Raw genomic sequence first — 22,859 nt, 5'->3', positions numbered from 1 at the left:
AGGTGGCTGAAGGTCTTAACCCCATTAATGAAGTGGTGCTGTCATTTATCTTATGAAATAAAAAAACAAATTGCAACAGAGGTTTGATTTGTTTCCTGTAATAATTCCCACATTCCACAGTTCATTTGACGTGACTGCACCCCGAGTTGAAACATGCCTAATCTTCATCTTCTCTCACATCCAAAAACAGGTGAAAGGTGAAACCACCAAAACCTACTGAAAGGGCTTTACCTCCCAGAATTTATTTTAGCAACTCTGCCTGATTGACAACGTTAAACACAGAGGATCGATCATAATCGTCCTGGCAGCCTCTTTACCTTCTGAAGGACAGCTCTCTCAAGTGACTCCACCTTCATTTGCTCCTTCCTCAGGCTTGCATTCAGAGCGACACTCTCAGCGTTGGCCTTGGCACGTACCTGAGCTATCTCCTCATTAGCTCTGTTGTAGAGGAAGTGCAGAAGAAAACAGACACAAAATGAGCGATTCAGCCTGAACTTGACAAACAAACTGCAGTTTAGGATTCAAATGGCCCAATCAACTTGCAGAAACTGAGTCTTACTTGTCCAGTTTCTCCTCAGCATGGATTTTCAGAGTCTGATATCGCTGCTCCTCCTGCTTGATCCGTAGCAGGTAGTCCTGCGCACACTTCTTCAGCACCTCCTCATTCTGTACAGATACATTCAAAGCATGTCAAAGGATCTGGCTAAGACAAGGCTGCATATCATCTTATAGGAGTCAGACTGACCTTCTTGAAACCCTCCAAGACTCCCTTCATGTTCTCATACCTCCTGAAGAGATCAGCGAAGGAGCGCTCCACTGAGTTGAGATCAGCTAGGGCCTGATCCCTCTCTAGAGTCAGCTGTCTGACCGACTTACTGCAGGAGAGGCTCTTCTGCTGCTGCGTGTCCTCTGCAGACAAACGAATGAGAGCTTAGAAGCTCGATCTAACAAAATAAGATAAAAGCAGAGTCTGGCTGTGCTTTTCAGTCAAACACTGAGTTCAAAAATCCAGTCAAATTAAAATTAGGATAACTTCATAAAGGAAAATAAAATGTAAACACTTTTTTATTATGCTAACTATTAAAAAGTCAACAAAAACCATCTCAGTTCAGTTGACAAAAGATTTCAAAATAAAATGGCTTTTCAGGATTCAACTTTCAAACTCAAACATGGCAGATTTTCAGAAATAGGTACCGAAAATCATCACAAACACAATTTTCTTCCTTCCCTTTTTCATTGTAGCTTTAAACCTAATGTAACCCTAAGTCTCTGAGCTGTGGCAGCGCTCATAAATTACACACACGTTGTTAAAAGCAACACATTCAGGAGGCAGGATGAGCTAAGGCACAAAACGAAGATGAACAAACCACCACCAGGTGGCAGCAACTCACCAATCATCTGTGCAACTGTTGTCTCATATTCTGCAACAATTTTCCTGTCAAACAGAAAACAACAGTCAAGTTTTGTTTCCTAAATTTGTTATTATTTTTGCATTTTAGTATTCTGTAAATGTAGCGAAAATTCTTAGAGGAGCACAAGATTCATACCTCATTTCCACAACCTCCGCTCTGCTCTCCTCAAATTTTCTCTTCCACTCGTTAACCTCGATCTCTTTAGTGATAATCTGTTCATAAACAGAAGAATGTAGGATTAAAAAAAAAGAAGAAGATCAAAGCAAATGCAGATAACCTTGTTAAAGTTTGGCTGTGTGCACTCAGGCCTCTCTCGTGTCAGCGTGTGAAGGAGTGCCGTACCTCCTCCCTGATCAAGGTGAGCACTGCAGCTTTGTCCATCTCGCTCAGAGGGGCGTCGTCCTGAGACAGAGCTGCCGACCCGGGGGCCTCATCGCTGCACAGTTTGACCGCTTGGTGCACGAAGCGCTCACCCTGTGGAGAACAACGCAGACAGAGTCAGGAACGTCCCTGACGATTCTGCAGCTCAAAGATGCGATGCAACTCAAAAACATTTCATTTCTAACATTCACACAGGGCGTTTTTACAGTTTCAAGGCTCGTGGAAAACATGTTTGGCTTATTTGTGGTGCTGTGGTTTTAGAAAAATAAAATCAGACTGCAACGCAAGCTACATGTTGTACTACAGTGAAAAATAAACAAAAAGCAGACCTTGTTATGGCTAATTTATCTTCTACATACAGAAAACCAAACTGTTGATACCAAAGAAAGCAGTAATGTTGAATTATTTATACTGCTGCTTACTATATCATCTTTCAAGATTTCCTTCTCCCCCAGGTGATCTGTACTCTTGATCTCAGGACCTTTGAAGAGATAAACAGCACAATTCAATGACACGTAATTGTGGATTGTATTAATCACCCACATCTAAAGTTACTGCTGTAAGCTTAAAACACAGTTTAACTTTTAATAACATTGATGCACACACTGTCTGTCATGTATTCATTGGACTGCTCTGGTACATGCATTACAAAGACATATGGGATGTGGAGAGCTTTTCTCCCATGATGTAGTATTTTTCACTTTATTATCTTATTTTATTCTCAATGCACACCTCATTTCTCTTCTTCTTAAACTCTTAAAAACTCCCAAAAGTATTGTAAGATGTCTCACATCCATGTAATAAAAACATTAAAGTTACTCCAAACTATTCTTTATTCTCTCTCATTTCCTGCATGAAACTTTCCAGTTAACAGACAATGACGTTAATTCACATGTCTAGGGATAAAGTCTTACTTTCTACAACAGACATTTCACTGGGTGGCTGTTGTTTCACAGGTTCCTTATCACACACGAGCTCTTCTCTCTCCTCCTGGCTGTCTGCTGTCTGACCAATCATGCCCGTGGACGCCAGCTTCTCCTCATCGGTGGCGTGATGAACTCGCTGAGTGATCTCCGGGGTCTGAGCCACCACTTCATCCTCACCCTGGACGTGAGGAAACAAGTAATGACCTCCGTTAGAAAGATTTATTGGTCGTTATTACGTCTGCTTACAAAAACGTGTTCTCGGCACATGAAGGACACAGAATGAAGGAGCCAGCAGGCGTGGCTTTAACAAGTTCCAGACTTACATTAATTTGAAACATCTGGGTTTAATAAAACAAATTCTGAAGGAATACTGAAGGGTGCTAATGCAGCTACTGCCTGAAACTTTCTCCTATAAATGAGTTATTTAGGACTTACTTTTGTATTAATTAAAACTGACAAAACATTGATATTTTGATGTATAAACTGTATAAGATGTGTAAATAAAACCCAAGCTCAAAAGAAACATTAAAGGTGCTGGCAGTGGCTCATTGGGGTCACCATGGTAACCACACACACACCTGTATCTGTCACTCCCTGACAGCCCTCTTCATGAAACAGGCAGACAGAAACACTGACAAGGAATAAACCTCAAACAGTCTCTGTGTAAAAACTATAACTCGCACTGAAAAGATCCTTGTCACATGCTTTGTGGCAGCCATGTCTGGAGGCCACACGTTATTCTTTATGAGTCTACAGTCTATATAGAAAATATGACATGCTCACTTCCTGTTTGGAATATAAAAATCTGAACTCTGACACAGATGAAAACAATAAAAGTTTGGATGTGTGCACTATGCACTCTGGGAGGATTTGAGAGAAAACTGGAAGTCCTAAAGCAGATTGCTATAAGATTCATACGAGATGAAAGAAAACAAATGCCTACATTTTGGTGTATAAACTACAGAAGAAGTATAAGGTTTGTGGGAATAAAATATATTTGTTTGCAAACATTTTGGAAAGTTTATGCAGCACAGAAGTTAATGGAGGACATTATCTGTGGTAAAATCTCTAAAAACCCTTAAACTTAAACTGGGATTGTTTAGAAAAAAGTTGAAGGATTTGAAAATGTCAGTTCAGACACACAAAGTCCAACTTTCTGTGACCCATTTTAAACTTTGAATGATGCTTTTATTGTGAAGCATGCCCGAGCTACAGAGCTCCAAAAAGGGCTGGCTTTTCTCACTCATTCTGCCAAAATCTCTTTGTGTATGTGGAATTCTTTCTATGTTTTTTTATGAATATCATCTATCTTGTATAATATACCACTGCTAAAAGGTCAGAATCATTTTTATATGATTTTTCCCCCCAAGATTACAGGAGAAGTAGCTAATCAATAAGGGTGATTCAGTTCTTATGCACTGGCACCTTTAATTATTATATTTCAGCAGCGGTACAATAGAGAAACCCCAATAATGACGTTAAACTGTCTTAGGTTTTCTATATCTTCCTCCAGCAGATGACAAAGGTGATATTGTTGAGGACACATGAGAGTAGCAGACTAATATCGGGCTGCAGAGTGATAAGTCAGGGATCTGTCACTGTGCCAAGACTGTACTGCAGAGATGGAAACGTTGCTGATGCCCCTGTCAGCTTGTGTGACTCAGGCTGTGTGTGTGTGTGACTCAGTGTGTGTGTGTGTGTGAGTGTGTGCTGAGGCCATTAGGTTGGACAGCTGCTGAATAATGTATGCTGCAGTGTCACTCCGGTGAAGTAAAACATTTTAGCCACTCAGAGTCACGCTGATGCTATAATTACCTGATTGCACACATCAAGCACCAAGGACTCACTCTCGTCATATTTCTGTACTTTACAGGAATTCCTGCAAAAACAAGCACATGGATATAGGAGGAAAAGTCAAAGAAAAATCTGTGCTCTTCAAAAAGCTAATATGGTATCTCTACAACCATCAAGCAAGCTTTTATGTGCATCGTTGCAAAGGTTTGATGACGCGTGTAAAATCATACTCATTCTGCAAAAACTTCTTAAAAGACCATAAGATGGGACAAATTAAAACAGCTGATTTATGAAGGAATGGTCTTCTCTTAGTGGATACATGCACCTTCAACTGTCTAGCTCTGATGCAGCACGTGCCGTGACGAGAGTACAACAAGGAGTATGCATGGCAGAGAACAGGCCTCGGATAGTGAGAGTACTTACAACAGAAAACAGAGAAACTTGACTTGCTCAGATGTCCTGAGGCCGATAAAAGTGGACGAACAAAAAGGCGGAGATTTGAGTGTTGCATGACACACAACAGGAGGAAAGATGGTGGATGAAGGGAATAAAGCGAGGAGGATGTTGATAAGGGAACAAAGAACAACAAAAAAACAAAAAGAGCCAAGAGACAAAGAGAGAGGGTGAGAGTGATTAAAGATGTCAGCATGTTAGTTACTCAGTAGATAAGTTAAAGTTTGAGCACAAGCACAAGATCAGCTACTGCAGCTGTAAGCAACAACCAATTTATATTTCTGTTTAGGGGTTGATGTGAGGTTTTAGCTGTTTGTTGTGCCTTTAAGATATTATCTGACATGCTTTTAACAATTAGCAGATATAAATAAGCCAACTGGGACATCAAATAATTCGTAAAAATGGGGATACTTTCATAGCAAACTTCTGAAACAAGACGGACACTTACGTGGTTGTCCTCTCTTTGCTTTTCTTTGATATCTGTCTCGTTTTTTTCTCCACGGGGGTCTGTCTTGCTTTCGGCTTGCCTTCCGTTTTTACTTTCGGCTCAGGCTGCGAGCTGCTGCAGGAAGAATCCTCGTTGCGCAGGGATTTTGAGGATTTAAAAGGGTCGACGGAGTCATCGAAATTATCCGGGTCGAAGCTGTACGAGCCCTTAGGGAGCACAGGGGAGTTGCTCATCTTGTTGTTGCTACCAAACGGATTGAAGTTTGGATCGTCCCACTGGTTGGGGTCAAAGTTGTACGCTCCGGCTTTAGGGATAGGCACATCGTCCAGGTTCAGAGGAGAAGAAGAGTCTGTTGTTCCTGGTTCTGAAACAGGGTCTGATACAGCCTGGGGAGGGAGTTCTGGCTCAGGATGTGGCTCTGATGCTGGAGGTTCTGGTTCGGGTTTGAAGGGGGTCTCTGAGTCTTTAGGCTTCTGCTTCTTTGCAGCATGCGTGCTGGTTTTCCTTTTCCCTCCTAGCTTCTTCAGAGGGGGCTTTTTGACGATTTCATCCTCCAGGCCAAACTCCAGCACCACAGGCTTTGCCCCTGAAGATGAATCCATTGTTTCAGAACCTGCTTGTGCTGTTGAGTCATCCTCAGAGACGGGTAATGAGCTGCCAAGAGGCTCGAGCCTGGGGAGGGAGCTCAGACCACACGGTGGGGGAGAGTTCTGGATTTTGGATCCGCCGCTGGTGAAAGGGTTAAAGCTATCGTCCAGTCCGTCAGGGTCAAAGTTGTAAGTAACCTTGGGAACAGGAAGTTCCTGCTCCTCATCAGTTTGAGGAAGATGATTCACTTGGTTCACTTGGTCTTTGATTTTCAGAGAAGAAGGCTTGAACTTGTTAGTTTTAGTCTTTTGTGAAGGCGTTTCATGGCTGGGGAGGGCATCGTGCTGCTCCCCTTCATCAACCAGAGATTTCTCCTCAGGAGGCTCTGAGGCAGATGAAGCTGCTGGTTCACTGCTTGGTATTAGACATGGTTCTTGGACAGAAGTTGGACCTGAAACTGGAGCCAGATCTGTGACTGGCTCCGCAGTAGGGATGAGGTTTGTGTCTTGGGATGGCTCAGAGAGGGAAGCTGTGCATTGAGCCACCTCCTTCAGTAAGGACGAATCAGGAACGGGCAAAGAGTCCAAATCTTCCTGAGGCTCCTCTGCGTGGTCTTCTACCAGATTCTGCACCTTAATCTCAACCGGACTACCCATGGGGGCTACAGGCTCATCCTGACCCATGGTGTCGCTCAGTGAAATATCCGGATCCCTGACGGGGACTGTCACTATCAGGTTCTCCTCCGGCTCCAACACTGAAAAAATAACAAACATAGACTTCAATTATTCTCAAACCTACAAAATGTAAACAGTTAGCAGTTAGCACGCATTTATGTTACTGCTAGTAAATTTCTGCAAGCATATCTAAACTCATGTGCAGCTGGTTGCTGATTGGTTCACTGAAAGCAGGTTAGTCACCAACCAACTGTTCCAGTTCCTGCTGTTGCCATGGTGATGTCTTACTACCAAGGCCATGACATTTGAATGATGAAGTAATGAATCTGAAAATGCCAAACAAAGGCAGCCTTGATTTATTGTGTGTTTTGTCTTGCAGACTGCAAACAGAGCAGCAGCCGTGGTGCAATTATTAGCTTGAGGGAACATTTTGACACAAGAGCATATTTTAGCACGCCCATCATACTCGCAGCACTCATGTGTGTTGCTTAGAGACCAGCACACCTTGCCCTGTTTCTACCAGTGTTATTTCACACTGGCATGATGCAAGATTTATTTACACACTTGTTGCACACTTATGAAATAACTTGATTATGAATCTCGAGTGAGTGCAGTTTCCGTCGGAGTTCTGCCTCCTCCAGATGTTACTGAAAGGGATGTCTGAAACTACAACAAACATCAAATCCCTATTTTCTTCGTCCTAGTTGACCTTTTTTCACATTTCACTTCAGAAAAATGTTGCTGGAGCTGTTTTACAGGAAGGATTTTCTTTTCTACAACAAACAAAAACCACCTCACAGACAAAGCACGCACTCGTAACAAAGCTCCTCGTAACGCGCACCGACACGCTTTTTGTTTAGTCTCTCCCCTCACCGTGACCTTCCGTCGGTGGCCACTACAAAGCAGCGCCGACCACCGCTTTTGTTCAACCTGTTGAATTCCAGAGCAAAGGTTGTTCCCAAACTCCTTTGCAATGAGCTCCTCCTCCTCGCGATTCAAGCGACAGTGTCAATGCACCAGAGGAGATCACGCCCGAAACGCACCAAAACCTTCACTCAGTGTGCATACCGGCTCACATGCCAAGCATGCAGAACATATTTTGCAGCCTGCTCAGTATTAAAAAAAGGCTCCGTTTACTTTAATAAAGCACTGCAATTGATTTGACGTTGATGTTTACAAAGGGAGACAGAGCTGAAATACTCTACGGGCATACAGGGACACTCTTAAAACTATCAGAGAGCCAGTGAATCCAGCATTTCATCAGCCTCACAGAACTGATACAACATAAAGACATGTCTGATCTATTAACCCACATATTGGTACCAATAAAAGATAACTCCACTGACATGTTTTCTTCTTCTGTTGACGATAAGATAATCCAATCACATTTGAAGCTACATCAAAAGACTCTTGTTTCCATGACAACCCTGAAAGTGCTCATGTTCTTTAACATGCGTTTCTTTTTTTTATATAAATACTGAGTATTTGAAACTTAATAAATCAGAACCTTCAGTTCCTCTGATGTGTTGCGTTGTATTGGACGGCTTAGACTTTTTCAAACATTTTCTCCTCCTCCCATCTGTCTGCAGTGGCCTCGCTCACCTGTTTTGTCTGCATCAGCGTTGTTATTCTCCAGCTCTCCGGGGACAGTCTGAGGGGCGCGGACGGGAGTCGCTGCTTCGGGAGTGTCGAAATGACCCTCTGAGTCCGAGCTGCGGGACATTCAAAACATGAGAGAGAAGGGCAGAAAAATAAATCATTACATAACTGAGGAGGGGGTGATCAGATTACAAAGAGTCAGGGATGGTGGACACGTACTTTACCACAGTCCTGAAAACAATAGTGTTTAAGTGCTGCTTAAAAATATACCTAAAGCTTAAAAGCCTTTTACTTTTGTCTCAGTGTAAAAGCAGATGGAATCTATTTCAGCTGCCTAATATGGAATAAGCTTTGAAATACTTTTGTGTCCGACTGATTCTTTTCATTAAATGAATCTTTAGTTAATTATTAATTATTATTATTTTTTTTTTTCTTAAATATTCAGCTGACATTTGTATGGAAACTCTAAAAAGTCAGATATGCAGTCGCAAGAGCTTTAACGATTTATCAAAACACAAATCAGTTTTCTGACAAGTGATTGTCTTTTAACAACAAAACATTTCTTCTGAACTTCTCATGAGTTTGTTGTGCAAAAAACAAAATCAAATTTGTAAAGTAACCAGTAAATAAACCTGCAAGATTACTGTATTTCATCAAACAGAAAGAAATGTAATGGAGTGAAACTGCTAAAACAAGTAATGACATCCTATGTATTTGTTCTCACACAGAAGAAGAGTAAAAGTACTTAGTTACAGCACATCTCTGCTCAGAGGAGCAAATATACTAAAACTACTGATGCTCTTAAGACAAAAGCCTGAATCAGCGCTGTGAGCAGCTACAGACTTTATCAGACCTGCTTAAACGCAACTGCAACGAGTGCAAAACACAGCAATAAAACTAATGTACTTTGTTTAATGATGAAACTGTAATCTAAGATGGTGTTTGAGAACCGTTTCAGCTCATAATCATAAAAACAATCCTGGTTCTGCTCTGATCTTTAATCACAAAGTCAGGCCCAACAAAGAGGGATGTTACCTACGTAAATACGCTGTTATATTTTCAGGTTCCCAAAAACATAAAACCGTTCCTCTTTAAAGCTGAAAAGTAAAAACCAGAATCAAATTTTGGTGTTGATATAGTCGGTTTCAGCAGCACTGAATATCAAGCATCAAATCATTTTTGGTGCAATGTGTAAACAGGAGTTGGATGTGCCGTTTTCTTTAATGCACCTAAACTACCTGAAGTACTTTATTACCATTTGTGTCGTTACCATTCGGCTTGGAAACCTATCTGAACCTGTGCGGCACAGACACAGATGAAGTCAAACTTATATAGAGGAAGAGGAAGTAAATGTAGGACAGCCCCCTATTTCCTGTGACGCTCTAAGAACAATGCAGTGTTAAACAAAAACTACATTTTATACATCTATCTGTACGCTGAACCTGCTCGAAACTCATCTGCACTTTCATCTCTACAGCAGCTGCAATCAGATTGATCCGTTTGATCAAATCACTTTAGAAAACCAGGACAGTTTAGATCAATATAACGATGCCGGAAACTGATATGGTATCTGCGAGCAGGTGTGGAAGGTTGACAAGAAATCAGCAACTCGACTTGTGTTTGTATCAACGTGGAGCAGAGGCAAAGGTGGCCCTGTTATCAAAGCAGACCTGAGGAGCAGAGGCAGAGGGGTCCTTATGACTCAAGCATGTGTCATGTTTGGGTGTTTTCGGTGAAACCTGCTTGAGTTTGAGCACGTGTTAGACGTGATGTCCTGACGAGACGAAGAACGAGAACATTAAGGGACAGGTTTAAATCATAGCATCTTAAGAAACGTAATGGCAAAAATGGCAACAGCTCCTCTCCCCCTCTGATCTGTCAACCTGAAAGGTAGATTTAAAAAAAACCTCCTCCATGACCAGACAGAGTGAATCACCCTGTCTGTGGTCTTAGGGCTCCAGCACAGCACTTGCCTGCAGCTTTGTGATCTGTCCTCCTCCTCCTCGTCCTCTTCTCCCTTTTCATATTGCTCCCTTTCCTCGCTGGCCTCCCGCTCCTCTTCATCCTCCTCTCCCTCTCCTCCTCGCACCGCCGTCCATGTCCATTTGGCCCATGACACCGGTGAGAGCCACGACATCGCTCCTTAAGTTCTTCGACCTTCTGTCGACTCACCAGCAGCCGAGGATTGGTCCTTTTTTTCTTTCCTGTGAGACTCTTCCTCAGATTTCCAGCTCTACCTTCAGCTCTCACATCTTTCCATCAGTTCTCAGTTTCACATGGGAGGAAGGAGGCATCTCTTTTTTCACACATCAGCCTGTCCCTCGATCAGCGGAGCAGCCTTCTGTGTTTTTCTTTTTTCCAGTCACGCCGACTCTCCCCTCTGTGGCAGAATGCCTCAGCTCTGATCAGCTGGTTTCTCAAACGCTCTGCTCGCTCGCTCTCCTCCTCTGAACCCCCTCCACCTCGGAGCAGATCACTGACAGAAAACCAAGTGGAGGGAGGGGAGGAGGAGAGCCCGGAGCTCTCAAACTGACTGCAGCTTCCCTTCGCTCTGCTAAACAACTTCCCCCCTGTGGTTGGAGAATGGTATGTTCCTGTCAGATCGCTCTTCCACTTTCAGAAAGACTGAGCCACAAAACAAACACACACACACACACACAGGGAGGAGGAGGTGGAGGAAGAGGAGGAGCTGAACTGTTGGGGCTCCACGTTTTATAGTCCAAAGAGAGGTTAGGAATGTGGGGCTGGATCTTAAAGACTTTATCACCCCCCCTCGTCCTCCTCTGTCCCCCAGGCTGTTCAACAGTTAACTGTTTTCTCCCATCCAGTAGCAGACAGGCATGCCTGACCAGGGGAACCAGTTCTGTTGTGTCACCTCCGCAGAACCACCTGACTGGATTCATTTTGTCTAAGGTAACAGATCAGACATAGAACCACAACACAACTGATCCATTATAAAAATAAAAAACTCGTTGTGGTATCTTACACACGTGCTGATCAGTGAAATGTTTGAGGAGCAGTATCAACATCCCTCTGAAAAACCTCCAGATGATCATTCTGTCAAGTGATGCTGCTAAAATACAAACATCCAGGGAAACCTAGTGAGAAAAACTGGCGCTTTCTTAAACGCCAGGACAGTGCCTTATTTAAGACATTCTTAAAATAGTTTAGAAATCATCTATAATGGCAATTAACAATAACGAATCTGTGTACTTGTAAATCATATAAACCATATATTCGTTATAAACATAAATTGATTTTAAAAAATAAAGAAATCCACATTGTATTTGACCACAACAACACATTTCAGACAAAGTTCGACTGGAGCAATGAAACACTGATCTGCACAATAATTTGACAATTTAAAAACAACAAAATAAATGGTAAAAATTACAAATAAGAAATAAGAACTTTGAGCCATGTAACCGTCCCCAGCAGCTGTCATTGTGACTGTAAGTTTCTAAACGTACACTCGTTGTCTTCCTTTGGATTCTCTTTTAACTGAGCTTGTTGTGCTCCAAAAAACATGGTTGTGCTGCAGCTGCAGATAAACTCTTTCTGAGGTTTCATGAGGGAGCAAAGACACAAAACCTCAACCAGACTCAGAGTTTCCACATTCGACCAGGAAGGGTGGAATTTGTGTTCTGCCCAGTTATTACAAGCATCAACTGGGAGCGCATTTAGATCTAAGGACATAATGAAGTGCTGTGTCCCATAGTGTGGAAACTGATTTTATCTGTAAAATGTTCTGTTTTACAGGTTTAGAAATAAAGTCCCTGACTGAGAGACTACAAAAGCTTTGTTTCCTACAGTGACAGTTTATTTAACAATAGATTATGCACAAAAATGGAACAAAATGATATACTGCTATTTAAGCCACACACATTATAAAAGAAAGGGCTACTATTACTTTTCTGACAAAACAAAAATCTGAAATTCCAAAACCTAAACTATTTGTTGGCTGTTTTCTTAAAGAAAAACCTGAGCTCCCTTTTGTTTTCCTGTTCTCAACTTCATGCCCTTGTGGACTTGTGCTTTTCTTGTCTAAAATTGGCATCAGTAAACATCAGTGGGCAGAAATAGGCAGCTGTGTGTGTCCCCTGATAAAAGACCCCCCCAATCCATTCCTAAAAGCCTGCTCAGCCACCAGCTTCACAAACCTCAGAGCTCCTGCCAAAACGTCTGACGCTGCACCAGAAACCAAAAGGGCTCAGATTTCAAGCACAGTGGGAGGAATCTCAAAACTCGTTTTTAATAAAACAAAAAGTCACTAAAATGAGACACCAACCCGACCTGGCTTTCACTTTTACTGATTCTCATCTGAACCCAATTCTAAATGATACTTTCCTGCTCTAAATGTGCCCGATGATGACTCGAACATGTTCACTTTCTGTGTCTGAAACCGTGAAGGAATAAAACGGGGAAAATTCCGTTTGCGCAGTGGAAACAGTCCAGTACTTTAAATACTTTCTCACTGTAAACAGAACAAGAGACAACAGTGGAGCCGTGTGATTATGTAACAGGCCTTTTTGTGAAGTCTAAAATAAGTCTAGATGGTTCTGCCTTGGATAGTCCAGGCAAACACACGGATGAGACCAGACGTTCCCAGGAATTAACGGATGTGTGCAAAAAGAATGGGGCAGAAAGGTTAGAGGAAGAGGAGCTGCCGGAGAGGAGGAGGAGGAGGAGGGAAGTAAATAATATCTGACCAGAGAAACTGTTATGTGCGAATGAGGAATGAGGGAGAGGGAGGACAAAGAACATTTAGTCTATGTCAGCACAATGAAGTTCTTACTTCTGCCTCCTGAGAGAAGCTAATCTGTCATCCTTCAAACAGCCAACACAAGGGAGGACGCAGACTGAGCAGCGAGATAGGAATACTGTCCAACTATTCACAAAAAGTCACAAGTCATCCCTTCACATTCTCCCAGAGATGAGGAAGTTTTCTCTCAAATCTAAACTTTTTTTGTTTTAACTGCCACACCGTTTGTTTGTTTTCTGTTCATCTGAGCTGTAAAATAGCAGAATGTGATGTACTTTACTGCCATCTGATGGCCAAAGAATATACCAATGCCCAGACAGTGGCTGCTAATGAAAAGTTGCTAAAAACTTCTTATAACAGCAAAAAAATACCAAAAAAACAAAAAAAAACTAAACCAAAGTTAATACAGTAACCAGACATTCTTATGTGACATTTACTGTATTCTATGACTTGCACTTAATGATACTTTAAATGTTTCTTTTTATCTTGACTTAATTTTTTATTACTTTACAGATCTGCAAACTTTAAGATACGGGTGCAACCTAGGGCTGCACAATGTATCAAACATTTATTATCATCACAATATCAGCAAGTGTTATCTATATTGCAAAAAAACTGCAATAAATCATATTTCAACTACCGTGCATTCAAGTTATTCATGCTAATGATATATTTGGTCGATCCAACAGACTCTCGCTGGCCTTGATGCCCACACCTGGTTTAGATGATTAATGACAGAGAGAACGTGAGGGAAATGGGGCTTGTTGCAACTGATATTGTCATCACAATATTAACCCTTTGGGTCAAATGAACCTGAAGTTACAAGGGCTTCTCTTCCTCTCTTCAGTTACGAGGGGTTCAGGAGCAATACACAATATTTCACATCCCAAGTTTTTATTGTACAGCCCTAGAAATGACTTAAGATCTGGAGCTATACTGTTTATAACACTGATTAGCATGATTCATATGCAGTCTTGAAACGTAGGAAATTAGTTTTTAGTATGTTACAGGTCTGGATAAGGTGGTAAACCAAAAAAAAATTAGAGCATGAAAAAACATCTGCACTTCCAGATTTTTTCCAGGAATCTATATGCTAAAAGATGACAACCTGAATGTTTTTTACATTTATTGTATAGAAAACTGGACGTGGCCACCATGATGATGTCACCTTTTAGGTCATCTCCATCATTTCCTGATTAACCACTTAAGTCACCTGTCTCATGTTAACCCACAGATGTGTGCACTCTCTTATAGGTCTATTTCACGGCAGACCTCTTGAAAGAGTAAGGAAAGGCCCAGGTGTATTAATAAGAGCTGCATTCTGTTTAGAGGAGGTTCTGCTGCGGCGGAAGTGGAGCACTCTTCAAAATGTCTACCGTGAAAGAGGCCTGTCGTTTCCCCCTGTCAAAAATACTGCTCCCTGTTGTTCTTACTCTATATATATATGGCGCTTTATGGAACAAAATTTGCATTAAATATCTGCACATAAACATCAAACGTTGACCAAGTATTGACTAAGAAATGTAAAATTATGAGTCCAGATACGTGTGGAGGAGTTTTGACATGGAAATTAAAACTTTACAACGGGGATAAAACGCTCAGTTGTCGGAAAGAGATTAATGTGTTTATATACAGAGAAGATAAAACGTCTGGAGAGACACTTACCAAGCTCTACTTTGAAACACAGCACCATTAAGTTAAACATGACGTGGAATAAAAAAAATCTACTAACTAGTAGCAACTGTTCCTCGCAGGATGGCGACAGAGTTTTTTTGTGCTGCTGTCCTCCAGACCCGAAGAAGAACCACTTCCGCTCCAACGTTTTATCCGTTGGTTAATGGCGGTCGCTAAACAGGGTGGACTGTAAACATTTCTACTGTCAACTGTAACTGTCTAATTATCATAAAACATGTACTCGGCTCTGTCCAACACATATGACGGTTACAAGATGTCTATTTTCAACTTTCAGGTCGGTTCATGTGCCGCTTTGACGAGAAATTCACCTCTCACCCGACGGAAACGAAGCAAACGGTACGAAAAGAAACGGGAGACACGCACTGGTTTACGGGTTCGCAGGCTTCAGCTGGTGCGTTTTTCGTGCAACTAAGTGAAAGTGTCGAGTTTAGACATTCACGCTTGTGTTGTCGCCTCAGTGTTCGCGATGGAGGACGAAGACAGTGGAAAGGAAGAGCCCGAAAGCGAGTACGAGGTGGCCGTGCTCCGTTTGAAAGTGGAGTCATTGAAACAGGAGCTGAAAGAGTGCCGAGCCGAGCTGGCCAAGTTACAGAAGCAGCTGAGCCACTCGGAGAGGCTGCAGAAGAGCACAGAGAGTTACAATGAAGACCTCAGGAAGCAGGTCAGTCCTCTAAAACAAACAAATATATTTTAATCTGATCAGACAGTCCGAGAATGTCTTAGAGCTTCTTGTAGTCTGATATACAGCATATCATATACTTATTACAAACACTGGCCTTCCAACCATGTGAAAATTTGCCATAATTGTCCTAAATATCAATGTTTTTTTGGGCGATTTCTAAGCTACCTAATTGAATTTGCAGTGGGGAAAAAGGCATCTCTGATTTATCCCTTACAAGTTTAATTTTTAAAAAGTACCTTTCATTTCTAATGGTGTGCCTTTTGTTCATTAGCAGTTTTTACATGTCACTTTAAAGCTTTAAAAAGTGTGGCCTATCCATTTATTTAAAAAAAACAAAATGAACACATTGCTTCAGGTTGACCAACTGAGTGCAGAGATTCACGAACGGAAGAAGAAGGATAAAGACAAAGTCAACAGTGAAACTCAGACAGAAGAATACGTATGGACAGAAACAGGTGGGTGTGTACCTTTTATAACAAGTTAAGTAAAATTTGTTAAAAATATGTTACAAATGATTACATTTTTTGTTTTAGATTATTACAACTATTACTATGGAGGTTACAATCAGAACGTCGAGGGGACAGACTCTCAGGAAAATCTAAACGTGACGACAGAAGCAGCAGCAGCAGCAGCAGCAGCGGTGGATGCAGCTGATTACAGCACAACAGCAGAGGTTTTAACAAATGAAGTGGCAGCCACAGATGGGTCAGGTCCACCTGAAAGCAGCGACGTAGCTGCAACAGAGGTTTGTTTCTTTAAATCAAATTTTTAATAATTAAATACATCTGTTTTGGTACAGTATGAGAGTGTAAATTGTATTCATGCATTAAAATTGACATATTTCTGTTTCTTCAAAATGTTGTCTGTTTCAGGAAGGTGATGCAGGATCTATAGCTGACATGTTGAGAGCCACCGCTGAAGAGGCTATGACCCAGACCGGGTTTGTGTTTGATGAGACTTCTGGGATGTACTACGACCACAGCACAGGCTTCTACTATGACTCGGTTTGTTGTTGAGGGTTTATTTTGGGTTAGATTTGGAAGGTTTTAATCCAGTTTATTGTTACAAATTGTTACTATTATCATTAATCTTTCAAATCTTCTTCATGTTTTTCCCTCTACCACAGGCCAGTCAGTTATACTATGATGCCAACACGGGTATATACTACTACTACGATGCAGAGAGCGGACGGTATCAGTTTCATTCCAGGATTGAGATGCCTGCTGCACAGAGCAGTGCTGATCCGAGCCAAGAAACAGCTGATGTGGACAAGAAATGGAGAAAGTTCAAAAAGGGGGTCAAGAAAACCTCACATCAGGATGAAAGGGTACGTAACAGATAGACACTTCATAAAGGAGATTTCTTGGAAGTTTTATATTTGACAGCTGGCTTTTGGCTTTGTAGATCCCCTTAAAGTTCTCTTGACTTCTCTTGGTCTTGGTCTTTAAAAACGTACATTTTTCTCCTTGCAGTAACATGAAGCTAGTTGACTAAAAGACTATTCCTCTGATTTAGGTGCAAGATGTGACTAACTCTTTGGCTAAAATGAAGATTTCCACTTACTGGAAAACTCCCTCCTACAGAGGTATATCTTTAGCATTACACTGCAAAACACTGATATATATATTTCTTGTTTTGTTTTTTTATTTAAAGCTGTTTTTTTTTTAACTTTAACATCAGTATTTAAATATAATCAAATTTCACATACACTGATCCCAATACCTCTGAGTGGAATTATTCATACAAAAAGTGCTTCAAACAGATATTATTTGGTCTGTACGGGGTCATAACCCTTGGTGTATTAGAATATATGGTCACTGGATTGTCGAACTCTGGATGGAAAACAATATATTGATTGTCCTGTATTTTCTGGAGTAATCTGGGGAAACGATGATTTGTCTTTAAAGACTGAGACTCATGTATTGAGACTTTGAGACAAGATATGGGATCCTCAGTCAAAAGTCAGCTGGTTTGCAGACATTAGAGATGGTAATCTCACTGCTGACTGTCTGGTGGCAGGAAATCAAATTAGATGACCCAAAACACGAACAAGAAGAAACCAACCGTGTGGAATCTCAAAAACCACACCGACGGTCGCGCAGCCCGAACTCTACTCAGAGTAGAAAAGACTCCTCTAAACATCGGGAAGAAGGGGAGCGATCGTCATCGAAGAGGAAAAAGCTCAAAAATGGCTCACACCATGAGGATAAGGGCCGTTTGAAAAAGAAGAGGAAGAAATCAAAATCAGAGAAGCACAAAAAGAAGAAGAAGAACTCGCATCAGAGTGATGAGTCGGCAGGCAACAGTGAACCAGAGGAGGGGGAGATCACGGAGTCAGAGAAGGAAGACTGGGAGTCCCCACCCTCACCCTCATCATCTTGCAGCTCTAAAAAGTCCAGGGAAAGTCCGGAGTTAGAAATGGAAGTGCAGAGCCAAGAAGGTGAGAGGATGTTGACGCAACTGTGACATGTACAGGGCACATCTTCCAGATCAGAATTTAAGGCTAATTATTTAATCTGCTTGTAATTTGATGTTAGAAATAGTTATTTGTCAGTTGTATGTTGATCAGTGTCTCTCTGGGACTGAAATGTTCCAGTGACAGTGCAGATGGATGGTTTGTCTTACAGTGAGGAGCATTTGGCCTCCCTGTGTTAGAGTGACGGTGGTGAGGTCTCCGGTGCTGCAGGTGGGAACTCTGTTTATCATCACAGCCGACTCTCCAGCAACATTTGGCAGGTTGGTCCTCTTTTCTCTTGTTTTTATGTAGCGAGTCCTTCCTCAGTAAAAGAGTCAATGTTTTCATACCAAGTTAATCATTTAAAAAGAAAACGTCAAAGTGGTGCAGCTCTGAACCACATGTCTTACGTAAAAATGTCATAGGATAACTCATCTAGGTGTTTTTGTTCACAGAGAGAAAGATATGGACCATGCAGTTCGAATACCAGAAATTGGCATCAGCAAGGTACCCATCTCCACTTTACCTGCAACTTAATCTTTTGTTTCATTCAAGGCAATGTATTGTTTTTAAATGCTGTATCTGTTTGGCTTTAGTTCCATGCAGAGGTGTACTTTGACCAAGAACAGCAGAGCTACGTGCTGGTGGACCAGGGGAGCCAGAATGGGACCGTCATCAACGGCAGCCGCATTTTACAGGTCAGCATGTCACCTCAGCGTGTCAAAAAACTGTAAAAGCATATAAATTAATTATAACGTTTTGTATATAACTTCTTTTTTTTTTTGCAGCCAAAAACCAAGTCTGAGCCACATGCACTGATGCATGGCGATGAAGTTAAGATGGGAGAGACTGTGCTGTCCTTCCATATCCACTCAGGCACGGACACCTGTGACGGCTGTGAGCCCGGACAAGTGATGGCTCACCTCAGCAAGCACAGGAGAGAGGAGGGCACTGGTGAGAAAACACATGCATGGAAACAGATGTGTATAGATCCACTAAAATGTCTATAAAGTAAGATTTATTATTGTTATATTCCTAAAGGACCTGGTCCCAGCAAAGAGGATAAAGAATCACTTCGACAGAAAGAGCTGAAGCAGATGAAGGCAAAATATGGCCTACAAGTAAGTTTTAAACTGGCTGTAGCTGATCTTCTAGGCGAAAGGAATCAAGCCTTCTTTTTCTTCGTGTATCCACGCATTTCTGTTCTTTATCTACACAGAGCAGCGAGTTCGAGGAGACCAAAGCCCTGAAGAACCCCAGATACAAGGACAGAGCCGAGTCTCGGCGCCAAACTGTGGGCAGCGAGGGAGTTTTCCAACGAGATGATGCCCCTGCTTCAGTACACGAGTAAGCACACCCACAGTCATCATCGCCGTATTTTAATCGCCAATGGGGAAAATCATTCTCTGCATTTTTCCGCATCGCACATGTGGGCACACACATGTGGAGCAGAGGGCTGCCATCTAAGGCACCCAGGGAGCAGCTGGAGGGTCAAGGGGCTCACAGTGGGGCTAAAGAGGGTGGAGGCAGATGTAGGCGCCTCACCTTCCTGACCAAGAGTTTGTGCCCGTTTTGGGATTCAACCTCCCAATCACAGGCTCGTCTCTCTGACCTCTGTTCCATCCCCCAGTGACTGTAATCACTCTTGATTCTATATTGTTTTCTCTTTGTTCTAAAGGGAGATCAGTGAAGTCAATAAAGGCCGGAAGATGTTGGAAAAGATGGGCTGGAAGAAAGGAGAGGGCCTGGGTAAAGAGGGAACAGGAATGAAAAACCCTGTAAGATAATCAGTTGATTATGCTGCTGGGAGGTCTTTTTTTTTTTTTTTCCCTCAATCTAACGTATAGCAACAAAAATGTTTGATTTTCTTCTCTGGGTCACTCTCATCCCCACAGATCGAGCTGAAAATCAGAACGTCTCAGTCAGGTTTGGGAGCAGGCGCCGTCCTGTCTGTGGACAACATGTCTGTGACCAAATCAAAGTCTCATAAAAACTGGGAGAAAGCCCGCGAACGGTTCGCCGACAAGTGTCAGTCTGAAACTACCACGACACAGAAGAAGTCTCCTAAAACCTGGGTGAGATCAGAGGAGATGGAGACATCCCAGGCGAGCGTTGAAACAGACAATCAAAGTTAAGGGAGCAAAACGTGCTGCCGATTCAAAAACTGATGGTTTCATGAACAAAGGGAATGTCTCTGCTTTGTAAGGAAATTGATGTATCGATTTTATTTTACTTCTCGACTTAAAATACATCAGTAAAGACAGCTACCAGCAGAGCTTTTTTTTTTTAAATTTACTAAAACTGTGACCACAGCTGCTGTCATTATGATTTTCTGTCTCTACAAACTAATTTCCACTTGATGAGTGCTATACAGCAGCACAGTTAAAAAAAGTTCTGTAGTCTGTATTTTATTGTGATCTGTATGAAAAGTGTTTTCAGAAAACTCTAAGATCAGCGCAGTTCAACTCGCCCTGCTGCTAACCCTCCCGCCTAGTATTAAAAGGCAAGCCGCCTCAAGCAAACATTGACACAGTTAGGTTATATTTCTCACAATGAGATCATGCTGTAAGAAGGACAACTGTGAATAATTTCCGACAAAATCCCAACTGATTATGCTAAACAAGCTATTTTTAAAACAAAAACACGAATGTGACCATTAAATTTAGATTTGTCTTAACTTCTTGTTTACTTCGTGTTCCTTACATCATCTGATTTAATCTTTTTTGTGTCTCGTTGGCTACATTCTTGTAAGTTCAGTGTGCTGGCGTTTTTCGGTCCGTCCAAACGCAGCCTTATCCGTGGCCGCTCTGAGGGCGTGTGAATATTTGCATGTACACCTGAAGAGAGAGCAGTCACACACCACATGGAAAACATACACTACGTATCTGCCCAGTCACTGTTAGAGCTGAGGGTGTGTAGCATGTTAAAAAAATATTATATAACTTTGAACTGTCTAGCCACCAAAGAACTCGAGTGTTGAAAATCAGCCTCAAACCGGTAACTGAGTTGACTCACGTGGTGTTTTTGGAGGACCTGGAACCTGTTCGCTTGATGCTCTTCTTCTGACTGATAGTTCCACCCATTTTGATCTCCCTGCTCTCCAGTCAGTAGTCAGACGGAGCCACGGCTTCCCTCAGCTGCTCGGCATGTTCCGCACCTCTGCGGCAGTTCGGCAGGTAACTGCGGTGTGCCGCTATCGGTTTTCTTCTGTCTTTTGACAGGTGGGCCGTCCCTCCTTTGCCCGGCAGCCGCATAAGTCTCCTCCCTCGACGTAATAAAAGTGGGAGGGTAGTGTCTTGTTGCCCTGTTGTTTTGGGTAGAAAGTCTTGGCCATAAAAAGCTGTTTGTCATGAGATAAAATGGGGCGTGGCTCAGAGCGTTTGAGAGATGTGGCTTTACCAGTTCCTGACAAGAAACACAGGATCCCTGCTCGTTCAAATGACTACCATTCAGAACGGGTGTTTTTTGGGGAAGAGACATGAAAACTGGTGAAATTGCCTGCTTTGAGCTCTTGTTTTTTTTTCATGATAATATTGAATTCCTAATATTTTGTCTTGTTCAACTGATCACAGGTTAAATAACTTATCTGTACTTGTATTTAGAAAGAGAAACCTACTTATTGTCATTCAGAGAAAAGAAAAAAATTGGACTATTTCCTGAGGCAGCAGCGCTTCTTTGAAAAACAACAGTCACGAGCAAGCACAAACAGGTTCTGTGTTTAAATGGTAAATGGCTTGCACTTATATAGCGCTTTATCTAGTCCAAGGACCCCAAAGTGCTTTACACTACAATCATTCACCCATTCATCCACACACTGATGGTGGTAAGCTACAATGTAGCCACAGCTGCCCTGGGGCGGGCGGACAGAAGTGAGGCTGCCATCACACCGGCGCCACGGAGCCCTCTGACCACCACCAGTAGGCAAGGACACAACGGCTGAGACAGCCGGAGCGGGGGCTTGAACCAGCAACCCTCCGATTACAGGACAAACCCCTACCTCCTGAGCTACTGCCGCCCACAGTGGGGAATGGGTTTAGTTGGTTTAGTTGGGGGGGGAATGGGTCAGAGCTGAAACAATATCAAGTTTATGTGACAAAATTAATGCTTAAACGTCTCGTTCTTGGCAAGCTTTCAGCCTGGATGGCAATCAAAAACGGGTTTAGGAGTTTTAGGAAGGAGGGTTCAATTTAAAACTGAAAACACAGAGATAAATAGTCACATGCTAAATAGCCTACGTTTAATCTGAAGAAACTTAAGAATTTTAACATTGATAAAGAACTGGAAGATTTTTAAACATGTTTATGTCTAAGTTAAGCACAGACACTCTGTTTTCAGTTCATTTATGCATTAAAATGTGCAGAGGTCAAAGGTCAACCTTGCTTTTACACCGTACATTGTACCAATGGAAGTGCTTACTTGGAGCTTTATTTTTAACTGCTATCAGATTAAAAAAAGGAATGCTTTTAGTCTGACGCATGTTTTAGGTATTTGGTATACAATTCAAATCTTGCCTCCAGTCTTCATGGCTGAGATCAGTTTTATTTTTTTATTTTAAAAAAAAAAGCTGATGACAATGAGAGGAATTCGTCTTTATCGCGCTAAATTTAGCACACAGATGGCAATCAGTGTATCCCATAAATCCCCACGCTGTGTGGTGTTTGCATGGTTGCACAATACCTACAATCATTTTCTAAAAAAAAATTGTCTTGTGCCCGGCAGAGCTTTATTTGGACATTTATTTGCAAAAAGGAAACTAGTAAAGTATTGCCGTGTGCAAGCCTTACAGTATGTAGAAACTGCATTTACAGGTGCTGGTCATAAAATTAGAATATCATGGAAAAAGTAGATTGATTTCAGTAATTCCATTTAAAAAGTGAAACTTGTATATTATATTCATACATTACATACAAACTCATATATTTCAAATGTTTATTTCGTTTAATTTTGATGATTACAAATGACAACAAATGAAAATCTCAAATTCATCATA

The 22,859-nt window shown here is 41.8% G+C and overlaps 2 protein-coding genes across 7 annotated transcripts in view; one reads left to right on the top strand and one right to left on the bottom strand.

The window, feature by feature from the left end:
- Positions 1-22,859, bottom strand: part of tacc1 (transforming, acidic coiled-coil containing protein 1) — a 28,254-nt gene that overhangs the window by 2,052 nt on the left and 3,343 nt on the right. The window contains exons 1-12 of one of the 3 annotated variants that reach the window (XM_037975167.1): positions 20,885-21,073; positions 8,279-8,388; positions 5,415-6,756; positions 4,535-4,598; positions 2,708-2,897; positions 2,216-2,274; positions 1,755-1,886; positions 1,548-1,624; positions 1,392-1,435; positions 746-909; positions 560-666; positions 318-438 (exon numbers count right to left, since the gene is read on the bottom strand). In XM_037975167.1, the coding sequence (XP_037831095.1) occupies positions 318-438; positions 560-666; positions 746-909; positions 1,392-1,435; positions 1,548-1,624; positions 1,755-1,886; positions 2,216-2,274; positions 2,708-2,897; positions 4,535-4,598; positions 5,415-6,756; positions 8,279-8,388; positions 20,885-20,952 (2,478 nt within the window). In that variant the 5' untranslated portion in view covers positions 20,953-21,073. Of the gene's footprint in view, positions 1-317; positions 439-559; positions 667-745; positions 910-1,391; positions 1,436-1,547; positions 1,625-1,754; positions 1,887-2,215; positions 2,275-2,707; positions 2,898-4,534; positions 4,599-5,414; positions 6,757-8,278; positions 8,389-10,248; positions 10,828-20,884; positions 21,074-22,859 lie in introns of those variants that run through there. The other 2 variants (XM_017422880.3, XM_037975168.1) reach the window with 2 other exon arrangements.
- Positions 14,818-20,546, top strand: aggf1 (angiogenic factor with G patch and FHA domains 1). 4 transcript variants are annotated; one of them, XM_037975169.1, is made up of 16 exons: positions 14,818-14,922; positions 15,007-15,123; positions 15,191-15,393; positions 15,770-15,869; positions 15,948-16,159; positions 16,287-16,418; positions 16,541-16,741; positions 17,434-17,854; positions 18,042-18,150; positions 18,325-18,376; positions 18,466-18,567; positions 18,658-18,823; positions 18,911-18,990; positions 19,089-19,216; positions 19,548-19,647; positions 19,765-20,546. In XM_037975169.1, exons 2-16 carry the CDS (start codon positions 15,015-15,017, stop codon positions 20,002-20,004), a joined length of 2,355 nt encoding a protein of 784 aa, XP_037831097.1. In that variant the 5' UTR covers positions 14,818-14,922; positions 15,007-15,014; the 3' UTR covers positions 20,005-20,546. The 4 variants fall into 4 exon arrangements, with proteins under 4 accessions (XP_037831097.1, XP_017278374.1, XP_017278373.1 ...); XM_017422885.3 differs by having other exon boundaries at positions 14,843-14,922; positions 15,007-15,068; XM_017422884.3 differs by having other exon boundaries at positions 14,857-15,068.

This window comes from Kryptolebias marmoratus, linkage group LG4 (genome assembly GCF_001649575.2).
Source record: "Kryptolebias marmoratus isolate JLee-2015 linkage group LG4, ASM164957v2, whole genome shotgun sequence".
Classification (NCBI taxonomy): domain Eukaryota; kingdom Metazoa; phylum Chordata; class Actinopteri; order Cyprinodontiformes; family Rivulidae; genus Kryptolebias; species Kryptolebias marmoratus.
The sequence above is the reverse complement of the archived record's forward strand: the minus strand, read 5'-3'. Positions and strand labels throughout refer to the sequence as shown.

Excerpts from the sequence above, each read along its gene's own strand:
- aggf1 (XM_037975169.1), top strand. The coding sequence starts at position 15,015 with ATGTGCCGCTTTGACGAGAAATTCACCTCTCACCCGACGGAAACGAAG. Across the intron at positions 16,742-17,433 it reads CCTCACATCAGGATGAAAGG|GAAATCAAATTAGATGACCC; the intron begins GTACGTAACAGA and ends GTCTGGTGGCAG. Across the intron at positions 18,568-18,657 it reads ACGGCAGCCGCATTTTACAG|CCAAAAACCAAGTCTGAGCC; the intron begins GTCAGCATGTCA and ends TTTTTTTTGCAG.